Genomic DNA, 16,769 nt, shown 5'->3' on the forward strand with positions numbered 1-16,769 from the left:
ATCTCTATGGATATTTGCAAGCAAGGAATATAAAATAATATGTATTTAGCCAGCCCATAGCAACTCCACTCCCATCATTTTTCTCCGGCAACATGACAACTTCAAATGCCACATGGCACAATATGGTACAAGTAGACCAACCTCCGTCAATACCATTCTGGATAGCCTTAAGGCCCCCTCGCCACATTTGCATGTAGCAACATTTGAACTCCTGACCCCTTAAGAAGAACCCACAAAAGTGAAAAACTCCCTGTTTTACATTTTATATTTTAGTTGTTCCATTAATCCTGTTATCGCTTGATTTTATATTTGTAAATAGTTTCCTTTGGATTTCAAGTTTGTAAATAGGACTTCGATTATTATAAGTTTATAAAACCTGGATTTTATAAAATGAACTCAAGCTTTATTAAATAACAAAAATACATATTTATTTATAATTCATACAAAAGTTATACAGTAATTATTAAGTTATATATCAAATGTACTTGTTGATGATTTAAGAAATACAGGGTTTATATACATTGAAATCTCGTGAGTGTGCAATGCTCAAATACTTGAGTGTCAACGTTTTCAAAGTGTTTGGCGGTCGGGTCATTCACGAATCGATACATGCCTGTTGTCTTTGACTTTTTTCTACACTGCTTCAAGTTATGGTTTGGCGTGCTTTTCGGTTTGGGCATATATATAATCGATTGTATGTGTAATTAGAATTTTGATATATAATCATCCAAATACTTAATTAGAAAAAAACATTTATGATACGTTCGTATATAATCATCAACATTACAAGAGTGCTTCTTCCAAAATGTAAAAACATGTATGTACAAACTATGTACATTCTTGGTTTAATAAGTTTGCTATAAATAATACGAGCATGGTACCCGCGCAATGCAACGGTGATGATATTAATTGCGATGTGGTGGCGGCAGCGGATGGTGGTGGCGTCGGTGTCAAGTGGTGTATGTAATTGATACAAATATATTTGATTTTTAGGGATAGTGAACATCTTTTAAAAAATTATGGAATGATTGTGTAAGTTAATTAATTAAGGGTAAAATGGTAATTTTGCATGTCCCAAAATTGTAAACTTTTCAACATTTGGCTATAACTTTTAGGGAAAATTTCATATATGCCACTATTAAGTTATAAAATATCATATTTGCCCAATTAATTTTTAAAATATCATATATGCCATTTTTAACTTATCAATATATCAAATATGTCATTGTTGAATAACAAAGTATCATACATGTTATTCCCAATCTACCAATTATCAAATGTGTCGTTAAAACAAAAAAATTAAATATTATCCAAATAAAGTTTTAAATATCATATATTTCTATCGTTAAATTTGAAATACATCAAATATGTCAATGAAATATATCAAATATGCGCTATTAAATTAGTTTCGTCAAAATAAAACATAATGTTTTTTAAAAAAATCATCAATGAAAAATTTGAAATTAATAGTTACACACGTTTTTTCTCTTGTTTTTATAGTTCAATCCATAGTTTTATTCTAAACCGTGTAAAATTTAATTCAATGTTACCTACATGATTAATTTGATTGATATTTTTAAATCCGTTATTCGATTCAATTCATGGTATATAATAAAAGTTGCGATCATGGTTTGTAAGTGACTAAACTATATGTGATACTTTTATTTTTGCTTAGTAATTAGTCTTCACGACATTTGATGCAATAAAAACTCATGAATTAACAAAAGAGAGGAAAATTTCAAATTTAAATTTTAATGATAAACTTAAAGCATTTGATATAATTTCAATGACATGTTAGCTATATTTCGAAGTAATGATGACATATATAATATTTAATAATGTATTTGACACATATTATTTTTTTACTTAAAAATGACATATATGATATTTAAGTGTATTAAAGTGGCATATGTGATATTTCAAAATTAAATTAGGCAAATACGATATTATGTGACTTATCAATGGCATATATGAAATTTTCCATAACTTTTATATAGTAGTATAGATGTTGAATTGTACGTGTTGTAAAGATATTTGGAAGCTTGATATTCAAATGATATTAAAGCAGTATAAATGTTTTTTTTTTTAATGACGAATATTGATTGTTGGTAGTTAGTTTTCTCCAAGTTAGTAATTAAATGTCAATCTTCAGATTTATTTAGAAGTAGACGAAGCTGGATTTTAACGACCTATATTTTTAGAACTCTACATTAGACCATATAGCCATAAGAATATCACATAGGGGCAGTCCCTACGGTGTAACTTTCATCGTGACTAAGTCACTTACCTTTTCATAAATAACTTCGCTGGATCCTAATCTACCGTTTGAGAATAGCGTAGGTGAGAAAGGTTATGCTGGCTATCTTTGAACGATAAGTTGATAATATTACAATTAGTATGAAAGAAGTATACAATATACAGTTATACACTGACTGTTTCCATAACATACACTAACTTTGCCAAAAATAATGAAACTTACGCAACGATAACCCCATTGGGCAGTACCTTTATACAAACAACCAACGAATGTACACCGGCATCTTGAACTCGATATTCAATACCATGCACCCATGATTGCTCGCAGGAACATATTGTACATTATCTGAGATGAGCAAATAATCAAGAACCCTAACTTAATACTCGTGTAACTTTGATAAAAGTGATACACATAACACTCCGTTATCAATAACGGAAATCATTCGTGCTGCAACTTTTATGATAAAACAAATTCTGTTTGACCCTAAGAAGTTTATTAAACATACACGTTGAATCCGTCTGGTGTGGGCATGGTATTGAATAACAACAAAAGTTATAAGGAGTAATTATTTTAGAAAATGTTGAATTGTGTTGTAAAAAGGCATTGCTTATTTGTTACTAACTTTAGCTATATAATTCTAAGTGTTTATGAAGATACATTGTTTTAGAAAACTTACAAAGTACTTTTGATAATTGATATGGGCAAAGGGGAGCCTTGAGGTTACTGATGTAAAATTCCAATCGGTAAAAGGTTATACATGCATAATGCATGACACAAACACATACCCAAAAGTACTATATTCTCCATTAGTATTTGACATACATGAAACACTATATTCTCATGTACAATTAGTTAGTTTTAAGTTTTGGATGTACCTACTACACCTTCTCCACTTTCTGTATATAGCTTTTTTTAGTGGTGATCAAAAAAAGAAACAATCGCAAACATAACCACAAACCCACATACTTTTAAGATCAAAAAAGAAAAGTGAATGCTTTAACAAAAAACATGATGTGGTGTGGTCGTAGACGGACCCAGAATGAAAACCAGTTTCTGAAATGATCTCTAAAACCATGAAGCAAATCATGTACAGCGAGTTAGGTCGGGTTAGTGGGGGCCGGTTTTTGCATACTGATAACATTTAACAGATAACTGTCATCAACTACTGAATGAATTAATAACAGAGTACAGACGATACCCATCATCATCATCATCATCATCATCATCATCAAAATTGGCATAACAAGTTCTATAATATGTCCAACAGCCATACAAGTTACAAACACGCAAACTCACATAACATTTCAAATTCAATAGAAAAAAAAGGACACATAACAACACTACACCAAACAGATATCTAATATAAGTTTTGACATCTACTCATTAAAAAGGAACAGAAACTTAAACTTACTGCAATTTTCAGAGCTTCACTTGTCTATCAAAAATCCAGCTGAAAGATATGGTCGGGCCTTCTTTTGCCCTAGCTGAAGCCCTCTCCTCAAGCCTTCTGATTCTTGAGGGCAACCCGCAAACATATTCTTGTGCTTTACGCCCTTCACCAGATAGCCCGTTTAAATCTGCCACTTTCCACCGACCCACCAGGAATTCTAAAATGTCTGCGTAGTCTTTGGCAGTGTAGACACCCAGTCTTTGGGCAACAGCTGAGAAATGATCAAAGAGGTGGTCATCACGGCCATCATACATCAAGTGGGCGGGCATGGAAATCTTCTTCCTCATCATGTCAGCAAAAGCAAGAACGGTACCATCAGGGTCGATCTCAAATAACTTCTCTACTATTTTTGTGTAGGCAGTTTCGTGCCTTTTCTCATCAGCTGCAATTATACCACAAATTTGAGCCAGTTTTAAATCCCCATGCTCCTTAGCATGCCTGGCAGTGTTCCCATGGGAGATAAAGGTGGCACGTTCTTGAAAAGATGTGTAGATAAACCCAAGGTAGGGATTGTTTTCCGTACGAGGATCCTGAAAAAATAAGTAAAACATAAATAAACATAGATATCAAGGTCCAATGATACAACCAAGAGTTATCGTTTTCAACCCATATGACTATCGATAGATCGGTAGATGCAAGATACATATCTAAAATTAAACCCGAGCAAGCCCAACCGTTTTTTACCCATCCCGTATAATTACCCATTATTGACCCAAACCCATTGAGATCTGTAACAAAATTGATTATTTTGCCATCTTCGATGGAGAAAAAGGAAGACAGGGTCATAATAAAGATGTTAGATGAAAAAACCAAACTTTCCATCTGGACTATGTTTTATCGATAAAGGACTTAATTGGTATATTCGAACATTAACTGTGACAGAAATGAATCAACTAGGTCAAACGGGCAGAAAGTCACACAAAGTGCATTGCAAACAGCATACAAAATCGCATTATTCACAATGTTCGAAAATTGTTATGATAATAACTTTCTGTAATCGCAATTTAACAATCTATCTATAATATATTGAAAAAGAGACAAAAATGTTCCACATGAATTAGAACCAACCAGCTCTGTTTACTGTATATTAAACCTTTTGACCCAAATCTATTTGGCTCGTAGCCCAAACCCACCCAACTTGCCCATACTGCCACATCTAATACTAAAGATAAACGAAGAAAGATAAAGAGCATAAGATTCATTAAAATTAAGAATAAAAAAGCATAAGCTGAAAGGGGGAATTTACCATTCCAGAGCCAATTAGATATTGTGTTGTCACATCAATCTGCCTCATATCAACCCGTCCACAAAGATATAGATACTGGTGGAGAAGGTCACCATGCCTGTTCTCCTCAGCAGTCCAAGCCCGTGTCCACACAGCCCAAGGTGTAAGGCTAGCCCCTGTTTCATCCCGAACACCATCTAGAGTATTAAGCATAGTTTGGTATGTAGGTAGGGCTTCCTCTGTAACCATATCTCCAACCAAAACAACAAAGTAATCATCAGGAAGCTCCTTTGCCCTCTCTCTTAGTTCCTTCACTTGATCGATAAAACCATCAGATGCAGGATCTGGCAAGAAGTCTTGGGGTTGCCAACATTTCTGGACTGGCTTTAGGTGAGTCAGTATATTCTGCTCAGCCCAACCCTCTATGGATTTAAATATTTCCATCTTCTGTGGTGGCATAGAGTGTGTCACCTGAACATGAACTTCTCGTGGAGGGGTAAAGGGCTTTTTGGTAGTTTCAACCCTGTGTAAAAAACCACAAAGAGAGAATTACGATTTGCCATGTTAACAAACTTCTCGTGGAGGGGTAAAGGGTTTTTTGGTAGTTTCGGAACATTATCTCGTGGAGGCGAGCATAAAATTATGTATCACAATGAAGATAAATGTGCATAAAATTAGAATAGTTTCAATTAAAAAAAAAAGAGAGGAGTAAAAAGGTTATCAAAAAAGTGTCTTAGCTATGAGCTTCTTACGGTAGCTAGCTGATCTAACTACCAATAGCAGAAAGATCATACGTACACCACCTAACAGAGGTTGTGTGATTTAAAAACACAAATACCGGATTCAGGGACAGGGAAGTAGTGATTGATTTTGATAGGCTAAATTGCTAAAATCAATCAATGATTAACTACCACATGAAACACCTTAAAAAACGTCGATGAACAACAAACTAACTAATTATGTACATAAATCCCATTAATATTCAGTCACATGACAAAGATTGCACATAGTACCAAATTAGTAAGGAATTAAAGAAGTAAAATGTGACAACAATGAAAGGCACATATAAACTACCTAACTTTCAAAAAACAGTTACAAGAATTCAACACTTGAATCAAGTAGCTTCTATCCGTTTCGACGATGACCCAAAACTAAGTACATGACAACTACTAAAATCAAAAAATCCACCTTGGAAAGTAAGTTACTAGTAGTAACTATCCAAACACCCATAAGATATAACACTTTCATAGTTTCATATCATAAGTAAAAAGTATTGTTACAAACAGCTTTTTTTCCGTCGAGGTAAGGCGCACCTTACCGCGGCCCAACATTTTCATTTCACCCCTTCAGCGTTACCGAATACTATTTTTTCCCCCTAAATAAAATTAGTAAAATGATTGTTTACTGTCTGACATTTTATTTTATTTTTACTTTTCATTTACCTTTTTATTAGTGTCAAAATACATAATGCTTCGATTTTAGCCTGCACCAATGTGCATGTACACTTTCTTTCCTAGTTATTTACATTTTACCTTATTTATAGAGTAAACATTACTTACAAGTTACTACCTCAATATAATGTTTTTAAAAATACTACTCGTATTATATTTTATTTCTTTTAGTAAAAAATATATAAATAAATGAATAAATAGATTTTTTTTTACAGCAATATATATATATATATATATATATATATATATATAAGATAAACAAAATATCACAAAGCTGAAACATATAATCCAAATGTAAATAAATAAACACAATCACAATATATATACATATATATAGGAATTAGTTCCGTATGAAAAACAAACTAACAATGAACACATTTATGAAATATCAACTCCATAATATACATATAGATATAGATATAGATATAGATATAGATATAGATATGAATACTTACTTAGGGGCGGAGGAACCTATGGTTGAAGCCATGGAGAATTTAGGAGATCTGAGATTAGCTGTTTTCCGAAACGTAAATGTTCCCGATTGCATCGTCGTCACCGGCGGATTGAATCTTATCGCCATCAATTTACTATATATTTTTTTATAATTTATTATTTAAAAATTTTAAAAATATATATTATTTATGAAAAAAAGAGAAAAAAAACAAAAAAACAAAACTGAATTGTGTGTGTATGTGTGTGTGTAATCAGAGTATAGCAGCAGAGGGCTGATTTTTTGTAAGTTATGTTCTCCTCCACACAAGTAAGAAGAGTAGTAAAGGTTTATAAAAAGGATGTGATTTTTGTACAATTACATTTTTGTCCTCCTTGGTTTCCAATTACATTACATTATTATCTGTTTTTTATTTTTTGTTTTTCTTATTTATTGACTACATTTATTTATCTTTATGTTAATGTTTACTATGGTCTCAACTAATTATTTTAGCTGATATTTATGGCATAACTATTAGGACAACCATTGTGTAGAATTTTGAACCATATTGTAGTACTATTGCCAATTGCAATTTTTTTTTTCGGACTTGTTCAACATTTTTTATTGTGCTAATGTTTTGCTAATATATTACTATCCAAACTATAAGTGTTTTGTCTTATATGGTTTATGTCAATGATTCAAAGTTGGACTAATAAGTTAGTTAAGGTTTTTCTTATTGTAACTTCAAATTATTCTTATGTTATTTTCAAAATTACACGAATATCTAAAATGAAATTTAAAATTCTCGAAAACTTCCAAGTTACTTGAGTTTTATTCACGAAACAAAATGTTTAATTCTTGTCTTGTGGGTTTTCAGAATGGAGCTACATGTAGGATCCGAACTATCGACTATCCAGCATTATTTACGTTTGTGAGTTAAGTAACTTTTTATTATTGAGTTACCTGAATAATCGGTCTTTAAAAATAAAATATGTTAATATCCAAACTATAATTGTTTTGTCTTGTATAACTTATTTTATATGGTGTAATCATGTAATTCTTAATATAATGCATAAGATAACATAAAGTTATAATTTGGGCTTAACAATGTTTGAATGTGTATTTTCAAACAGGTTACCATAATATCAATAACCATTATGTACTCAAATATGTGAAATGAAGCATTTGATGTTAACAATAGACTCGTAAATTTGTTTTGACTCATAGATTTATCTTGTCGATACAAATATAGGCTAATATAGGCTAGAATCGAAATTCTCTCACCTTGGAAAAGAATTATTATAGTTCAAAAGTTGAAGTTATCACGTAACTCGGTATAAGATTCAAATCATGAAAGTTATATTAGGGACAAAGTATACCAATATATACATAATATGTTGCGTTTAAGATTTGTATGTTTCATTTTTACGGTAATTTATTTGACCCTTTATGGCAAATGAGAAATTGATCTTAATTTAAACTCCATGGCAACTTGTATGACTCTCGATGTAATTAAACCTACGTATTACTCATGAGGCTCTACAACGTATTCAATGAAATAATAAATATGTTACTTTTTATGTAAGTTTTGGTTCATTTCCAATCATCTGTTACAAATGATAACAATAATAAACTAACTATAAATCTATAACTATAATGCTAACAGATAATATTATTTCTCATAAACACAGTCGTAATTCTTAAAGACGTCTTTTGTCTATATTTTAAATTTATCTATATTTTTAGAGAGTAATTATTCTTTGATATACAATAATTTTATGTATGTACTAACAAATTTGTAATAGCGCCTCATTTGACATTAGAATTAAAAAGTAAATTTAACTATCCTGTGAGTCATGAGTTATGTGTTCACAATAATTATTATTTTGATGATAAAAAATTATGTATCAATCTATGACTTTAAGCATGGAGGTCTTATAATTTATACATAATTTTCAACTATATTTATCAAATTATAATGTTAATAATACTTAATGATAAAGGATAAAACATTTAATATTTTATACCATTTATCAAATGTCGGCTTAAGGTTTTTTAAGGCCTTACACGAGAACACTTTTTTGGGCATAGTTCATTAGCATATAGATTAAAGAAACAAAAAATAAACAAAAAAAAAAGTAGCTTGACTTATGATATTGCACTACTAGTAATAAAATGATGCAGATGTTGATATAAAACCAATAAAAGTGTTATTACAATGTGAATTATATAATGGTACTTAGTCCAAAGTCCAAACACTAAATTTAGTTTATAAATTATTGAAACCCTAGATTTTTTAAGACCTAAAGTGATTGTTTAGTCTATTAATACTGTTAAGCCACCAATGTATTTATCACACACTACTTTTAATTTAGTGGGATGACAAAAGTTTTTACTCCTTTTGGTAAAGAAAAATAAGGGGCAGAAATGTCAAAGAAAGGAAAACGGGACCCAAAAGGGTTGTTGCGTGACATGGAAACGGCCAAAAACCAAGCAAGTAAATGAGGGGAGTAGCCAACAACGCCAATTGGCAATCAAAGTGGCAACAAATCTTCCACTTCACACCCCTTTTATTCCTTCGCTTGCCAACTAACCCCCTTTCACTTTCTTTGCCTCTTACTTTGTTATCATCGCCACGGAATTTATTTTTTCTTACAATTTATTTGTTTACAATTATGACACGTCAATCAGATATCGTGGGTTTGCCCCACCGTTTTAAAATATTACTAATTGTGTTTCATTTCTTTTCAAATATTGCCTTTGGTGATTGAGTTGCACAAATACTATAATATTGGCGTATTGACGGAAAAGAACGATGGTACACATTTTATTACAAAGTTTATAATCAAATTAAACATGTATTGTTGTGAATGACTTACAAGTGTTAGAGATTTATTATTTCCCTTGTGAAAAAGCTAAGAAGATGTTTAAGGTTACTTGTTGGTGTTTATGAAAGCAAGAAATGGTTTAATAACACAGATATAAGTGTTGATAAGATGTTTCATGATATTAGATCAAAGGACATTTTTTATGGTATGAATGTAGAAGTAAGAATACGTACCTTGATTAGTTGAGATGATTTGATCGATTTAAATGTAATTAAATTTAAGAATACCTTGTTTCATTTAAGGATACGAAACAAATGTAACATCTTCAAACGGATGGAACAAAATGAACGCTAAAAGAAGATGATGAACGATAAAACAATTTTGGATAAATTGTGTTTGTATTTCTCTCTCTAAAAATAATACATTGAACACTTTGACTTTCGATAATGAAATAAATTTTTAGACGCTATTTTCCTAAATTCTTTTTCACGATGAAAGGCATAATTTTCAATTTTTCCTTTTATTTTCTTGTTCCCTTCTCTTGCGAGATTTTGGTCCTTTTTTCTTTATAAGAGCCCCTCTGCATTTCTTCACAATGAAATGCATGATGAATGAAACGACACCACTATCTCATATACTGTATTTTATTTGATTTTTGTGTTTTGGTTTTCTTGTGGGTGTGAACGTAATTTGCGCACACAAACTTTGCACACTAAGTTTGACTTGCTTTCAAGTTACCATCAAGTTTGTTAACTTCTATCTTGCACGTTTTTTTGGTTTCATTAGAGTAACAAAGATCGTTAGGGATCATTTGGAATCCACAAATATGGTTATGTCACTACTTATGTGAGCATTAATACCGTTAGAAGTACACAATAAAAACACTTACAAGTTGAATAATATAACAGAAAATTTAAAGTTGGTCAATTGGATGCATCTAATAAAATTAAGGGTGTGAAACTGTTACTAATGTGGTATTTTGATTAGCGGAATGACGTTTGACGTGTTGGCAGCTCTGTAAAGATTAGAGAAAACAAACTGTTTATAATGTGAGAAATGATTAATTAGCCTAATTAGCTTAATTATTAGTCTAATAATTTGAGCCTAACACTTGTCATTTCCTACAAGTAATTAACAATTAATGCTAAAAAGTTTAATGTGACATCCTATTTTACCCTCTAAAACAAATAATCCTTTTTTCTCAACTAAACTTGCATTTTATAAATATTTTGAATTATGAATATAAATGAAATATTTCTTGTTTACGGAATACATATTATGATTCTCTCTTTATTTTATATTATTTTGAATACAAATTAATTTAAACAAGTAAATATCACAAGAATCTAACTGTACTTACATGTATGATGTCATTAAAATGATAGCTTAATTTTATATCTATCTAAGTATCTGATAACTCTAGAATAGTGTCGGAACAAATTACAACACCATTACACCACCATCTAAATGAGTACAAACACCCATTTCATACATAAAACAAAAGAAAGCCATAGTAATCTAAAATGAGTATAACAATGATGAATATCCACGATCAATATAAAAGCCCAGATTCTAAACATGGATCTCTTGCAAAAAAAAACATCTATATAAAAGCCCATCAACAAAATAAGTTGTCGTGTAGACATGATGTATTAACAATAAATAACTAAAGTAGTAAAATAATCTATCTATAATCTACCAATATATATATAACAAGGTCCTAAATTCATTCCTAAACAAATAAGAACCCTCGGATGAATATCATCTTTGATTTATAACCATTAGATCAAATTTAATTATTTCATCTTTTTTAAATGACAGTATTAATACTTATACTTTACATTATTCATCAAAATAACCCTTTAATAATTATTGAGATATACCATAAATAATAGTTAGTATGAGTTATTCGACATCGACATTCTCTCTTTTACAAATTGTTATATTGTTGTTTTAACTATTTATTATTTTATTAACATGGATGATTCCAAACGTAAAATACCACTGTTAATTTATTTTCTTAATATGGCCAATCGTCCATTAATTTACTTACTTAATATGGCGGCGGCAGTCCGCCGGAGAAGAAGGATGAAGAACCTTGTACTTTTTGGATTGCTTTTTCATCGCCAATTAGAGAGAGAACAACTCACATCAAGGACAACCACCCACGCTTGAAGATCGACTAGGTACTCTATACCTTTTATTTATTATGTTTATCCAATCTTAAGGTTGGTTCCAACAACAAGAAGTAGATAAAGCAGCTTAGGACATTTGTACAATCATTAGTGCCAAGGTTGTTCATCCTAGCTGACTGTAAATTCAAGCTTATGTAAGTGTTCCACACCTAAGCTTAGGTACCAACCTTATATAACCATCCCCCTATTTATAATTAATAAGTATCTTATTATGAAAATTTAATATATTTATATACATCTACATCTACATCTATCTACATCTACATCTACATTATATATATAAACAGAAATTGGTTTATGAAGAGACATGCAGCTGAGCCTAAGTTTACCGTTAAAAAAACTATAATAGCGTTGAACTTTTACAATGATTTTTATCTATCAATAATTTAATTGGCTAATATAAAAAAATGACTATTTTTAACTACTAAATGTTATGCATATAACAGTAACATAAAGTTTTAAGTTGTTTTTTTCTCTTTTTGTTAACATAGCTAATTATTTACAGCTCTATTATTGTTATCAAACATTAATTTATAATATGTTATTCAAACTTTAAAGATAAACTAATAGTAATAACTATTTTTAATGTATATTCACGAACAAAAACTAATTCTTTTGAATATGTTATTATTATCATCATGAATTATCTCTTTTCAATCTAATACTATCATTTATATTTTATTTTATTATATTTTATCTCTATATATATTGTTCAAACGGTAAAGTTTTTCAAAATAATAACCAATAAAATAACTTTTTTTGAATATAAATTCACATAAACTATGTGCTACAATATATACTAAAATAATAATAATAATAATAATAATAATAATAATAATAAAAGATATCAAGAAATCATAAATTTTAAATTATAGTTAATAAGAAAGGGTTTGAGTAAGATAATTTATATAATTCGTGAATATGGAAGGCTTAAAATTGACTTAAGTAAAGATGTCATGATCTATATATAAAAGAGTCTTAAATTATATAATGAAGAACAATGACCATTAGATGAGTTTTTATTTTTAAAGCACGATACTTGTGCGATGCGGCAGTGGTGACTGTGATGGAGTTCTAATGGAGTCAACGACAAGTGGTGATCACAACTATTGGTGATGGTTGCGCTGTCGAGTGGTGGATGTTGATGTAAATGTAATTCATCTAAAGGAGTAGTGGAGATATTTTAAAATACAAGAGACTAATGGTGTAAATTATTTCACTTAGATCAAAATGATTTTATCATCATTGACTTTATAATTGGTCAAACACAACGTTAGTCATTCTGCTTTATAGTTTAGACAAAATATAGATTCAAGCTTAAAAGATAAAATAATAATAATTAATATTTTTTAATGTCTATTTATGCGCTAATTCTTTTTAATCTGTTACAATCATTATCATGCATTATTTCTTTTCAATTTATTACTATAATTTTGTATTTTATTTTATCTTTATACATTTATTGTTTGAATGGTAAAGATTTTCAAAATTGTAACTGATAAAAAGAATTTATTTGTATATAAATTCACATAAATTATGCGCTACAATTTATTAAAAAATAATACAAAAAGACAAAATATACCAACAAAATAGTTGAAAGAAACAAACAAACCATGGCTTAGTAAGAAATCAAAAGGAATAAACGATTATGGTTAGGAATCACAGTGAAAATTATTTTGGGGTTCGAGCTAAGGAATTATAATATATCAAAATAAAGAATTAAAAAAATTATGAATGAGCTCTTAAAAAATATTTTAAAACTTGAAGTTTAAATTTTTTTAATAAATCACCAAAAACTTTCACAAAAATTTCGAACGATAGTTGAAGAGAGAGTTTAAATAAAATAGTTCATACAATCCATTATATGACGAGTTTAAAGTCTACTTAACTCAAACTTAAGTAAAAGATGACATCATTTATAAATAGAAGCGTCTTAAATTAATAATGATTATTAGATGAATTTCAAATTTTAGTTACTATCAAAATAATGATTCATCATTGACTTTAAAATTGGTCAAACACAATATGAGTCTTTCTACTTTATATCTTAAACAAAGTATAACTTTCTATATTTAAATAATATTAATATATGATAATAAAATATATATATAAATTTATAAAAGGTTTTAAAAAAGTAAACTTTATCTATAAAATTTAATTTGTAAAGTTTAACTTTGTGTTATTCATATATTAACTGGAACTATAATATATATACACGTATCTATAACATATAATTTAAGGCTAAGCTAATTTCAAATTTCATTGAATCAAATAGCTCTAACATTGACTTTGTATTTTATATACCATGGAATTATAAATGTTGACTTTGTATTTTTAATTTAAGTTTCAAACTTGACCTTTAATTTTGATTACATTATATCAAATAGAGAAATAAATCTTATTTATATGATTTTTCTTATTTAAAATCAAATAGCTCATCTTATATAAAAAATCAAATATTTATATATAAAATCAAATATTTATTAATTTTTTAATAATATGTTGTCATGAAATGATAACATGTTATTAAATATATATGTTTACTCGCGTATTACGCGGGTCAATAATCTAGTATAATAATATATGAATTCAATAAGACAGTAAAATAACAAATAACGGAATCAATCGACTTCATAATCCAATGTAAAACTATTATATTATATATACATATATGTATATGTAGAGGTGAATTATTTTGAGAACTCCTAAAAAAAAAAAACTCAAGAACCATTCTGGACCATACATTCTTTTCCTTTCTCTCTTTCTCTTCAATTAAATAATAAAATTCACCAAAATCATTCAAAATGTTCCAACTCACAAACCGTAAATCGTTAGACAAAACAAAAAGCATGAGTAGTCTTAAAATTTTGTCCTCTTTCATTAGAGATCCAATTCGATATACTTTTGACGACTTTTTAATTTTTGTTTTCTTTTTGGTAGTTACACATAACTTACACATGTGTAGGTTGAACTTACACATGTGTAGGTTGGACAAAAATTATGATTCGGAACGGGCTTCGCCCTTAAGGATATTCATAAACCAAAGCTAGTGGGGGTGATAGGTCATAGAGGGTGATAGGTCATAGGGTGATAGGTCATAGAGGGTGATAGGTCATAGGGGGTGACCAGTGAGGGGTGATCTACCTAACGGGCTCCGCCCTTAGCCGCTATTCCTCCGCCATGGACTGACGGGCTCCGTCCTTGGCTACCATGGCTCTGCCATGGATTGACAGGCTCCGCCCTTGACCTTCATTGTTGTGTACATATGTTCATTTACTAATTTACATGTGAAAATAATGATCTTACACATGTGTAGGATGAACCTACACATGTGTAGGATGAACGCGATGGGAAAAAAAATTTTTTTAAAAAGTCGTCAAAATTATATCGAATTGGATCTCTAATGAAAGAGGACGAAATTTTAAGACTACCCATGCTTTTTATTTCGTCTAACGATTTACGGTTTGTGAGATAAAGCATTTTAAATGATTTGAGTGAATTTTCTTATTTAATGGAAGAGAGAGAAAATATAAGAAAATGAGTAGTCCAGAATTGTTCTCGCGTTCTTTTTTATTTGTGAGTTCTCAAATAACCCTTCCTCTGTATATGTATGTGAATTCAATAAACACTTGACAAGAATATATAATTTACAAACTTACTTTAATTTTGGGGGCAAAAAAACGAAGCGGTGGTTGGCTAATGAAAGTGAACGGTCAGAAAAAAATAAGTTTATGAAAATTGAAAGTGATTAAAAGAAAGAAGGGCCACCTTAATTTTTGGTTTAACTATTTTAATAAATTGGTAAGGGTAAAATAGGAATTAAATTAAAAACCTATAAATGGTGACAGATGTTAGACTCAAATTGTTAGGCAAACAATTAGGCTAATTGTTTTAGGCTAATTAATCATTTCTCTTATAATGTAGTAGACATAGATGTATAAAACAAATATAAAATACATTAAAAGTAAAAATTAAATATTGCTACGGTCATTACGGTATCGGATTTATTTTTACGATGCATGTGAAAGGTGAGATGTAGCCGATCTTATTTTTATTTTGATATTCTATAAGGACCTCCAAAAATATACTTTTAACAAAGATTAAAAAAATAAAGTTATTAATGTTTCACTTAACGTGTATAAAAAATTATATGTTTTCATGTCAAAAATCTACCGCTAAATTTTATAATAAATTTATAGCTATTTAAACTGAGATACGATTGTTACATCTATAATATCAAGCATTAAACACTTTCTCAATTGAACACTAGGGTTTGTAGGGTCACTTAGGAGCAACCTTGTGTCAAGACTCATCTTCAGGAGGATTAGTCCTAATCAGTGCCACATCAGTAAAAAATCATCCAAGGACTAATCTCCCTAAATCTAACCTTATAACAAGACTAGTCTTGGACCCATATACTTTTCAATTTTTTACATGGTTGACTAACTGCTGACCTGATGACCTACTATAACAGGTCAATCTCTATTTACATGGTTGCTCATTGAACTGGATGACTAATATACTTTTCCTCATTTACATGGTTGCTCATTAAACTGAATTATTAATACACATCACCCACATACTTTTTTAATTTTTACATGGTTGACCAAATATTCACATTATGACATACAATAACTGGTTAATCTTTATTTTTTCAGAAATTTATTAATTTCTTCATGAGAAAATTTCATTACATCACCCCGTGGTTTGCCATTTTATCAATTTTCGCCCGCATACTCTTTTTTTATTATTATTATTACATCACCCTATGGTGACTTTTTGATTTATTAGGCACCCCTCCCTCTAACGTCCGTTTATTGCTCCCCGTTAACCCTCTCACGTGTAGTGCACATGAGGGTATTTTAGTCTTTTTAACCTCTTGTCTTCTTCTCTTCAAGCCACTTCATCACTAATCTAATATATACACAGATCT

General features: G+C 29.8%; 1 protein-coding gene across 1 annotated transcript; it reads right to left on the reverse strand.

The window, feature by feature from the left end:
• Nucleotides 1-3,464: 3,464 nt before the first annotated feature.
• On the reverse strand, nt 3,465-7,118 carry LOC122581127 (stearoyl-[acyl-carrier-protein] 9-desaturase, chloroplastic). Its single transcript, XM_043753283.1, has 3 exons — nt 6,839-7,118; nt 4,954-5,455; nt 3,465-4,237 (listed from the first exon to the last, which is right to left on the reverse strand). The coding sequence occupies exons 1-3, from the start codon at nt 6,961-6,963 to the stop codon at nt 3,677-3,679; spliced, it is 1,188 nt and encodes a 395-aa protein (XP_043609218.1). The 5' UTR covers nt 6,964-7,118; the 3' UTR covers nt 3,465-3,676.
• Between the last annotated feature and the right edge of the window lie 9,651 nt (nt 7,119-16,769).

The sequence above is a fragment of the Erigeron canadensis genome, chromosome 9, assembly GCF_010389155.1.
Source record: "Erigeron canadensis isolate Cc75 chromosome 9, C_canadensis_v1, whole genome shotgun sequence".
Taxonomy (NCBI): domain Eukaryota; kingdom Viridiplantae; phylum Streptophyta; class Magnoliopsida; order Asterales; family Asteraceae; genus Erigeron; species Erigeron canadensis.

Excerpts from the sequence above, each read along its gene's own strand:
- LOC122581127 (XM_043753283.1), bottom strand. The coding sequence starts at position 6,963 with ATGGCGATAAGATTCAATCCGCCGGTGACGACGATGCAATCGGGAACA. Across the intron at positions 5,456-6,838 it reads ATAGGTTCCTCCGCCCCTAA|GGTTGAAACTACCAAAAAGC; the intron begins GTAAGTATTCAT and ends TTTTTTACACAG. Across the intron at positions 4,238-4,953 it reads ATCTAATTGGCTCTGGAATG|GATCCTCGTACGGAAAACAA; the intron begins GTAAATTCCCCC and ends TTATTTTTTCAG.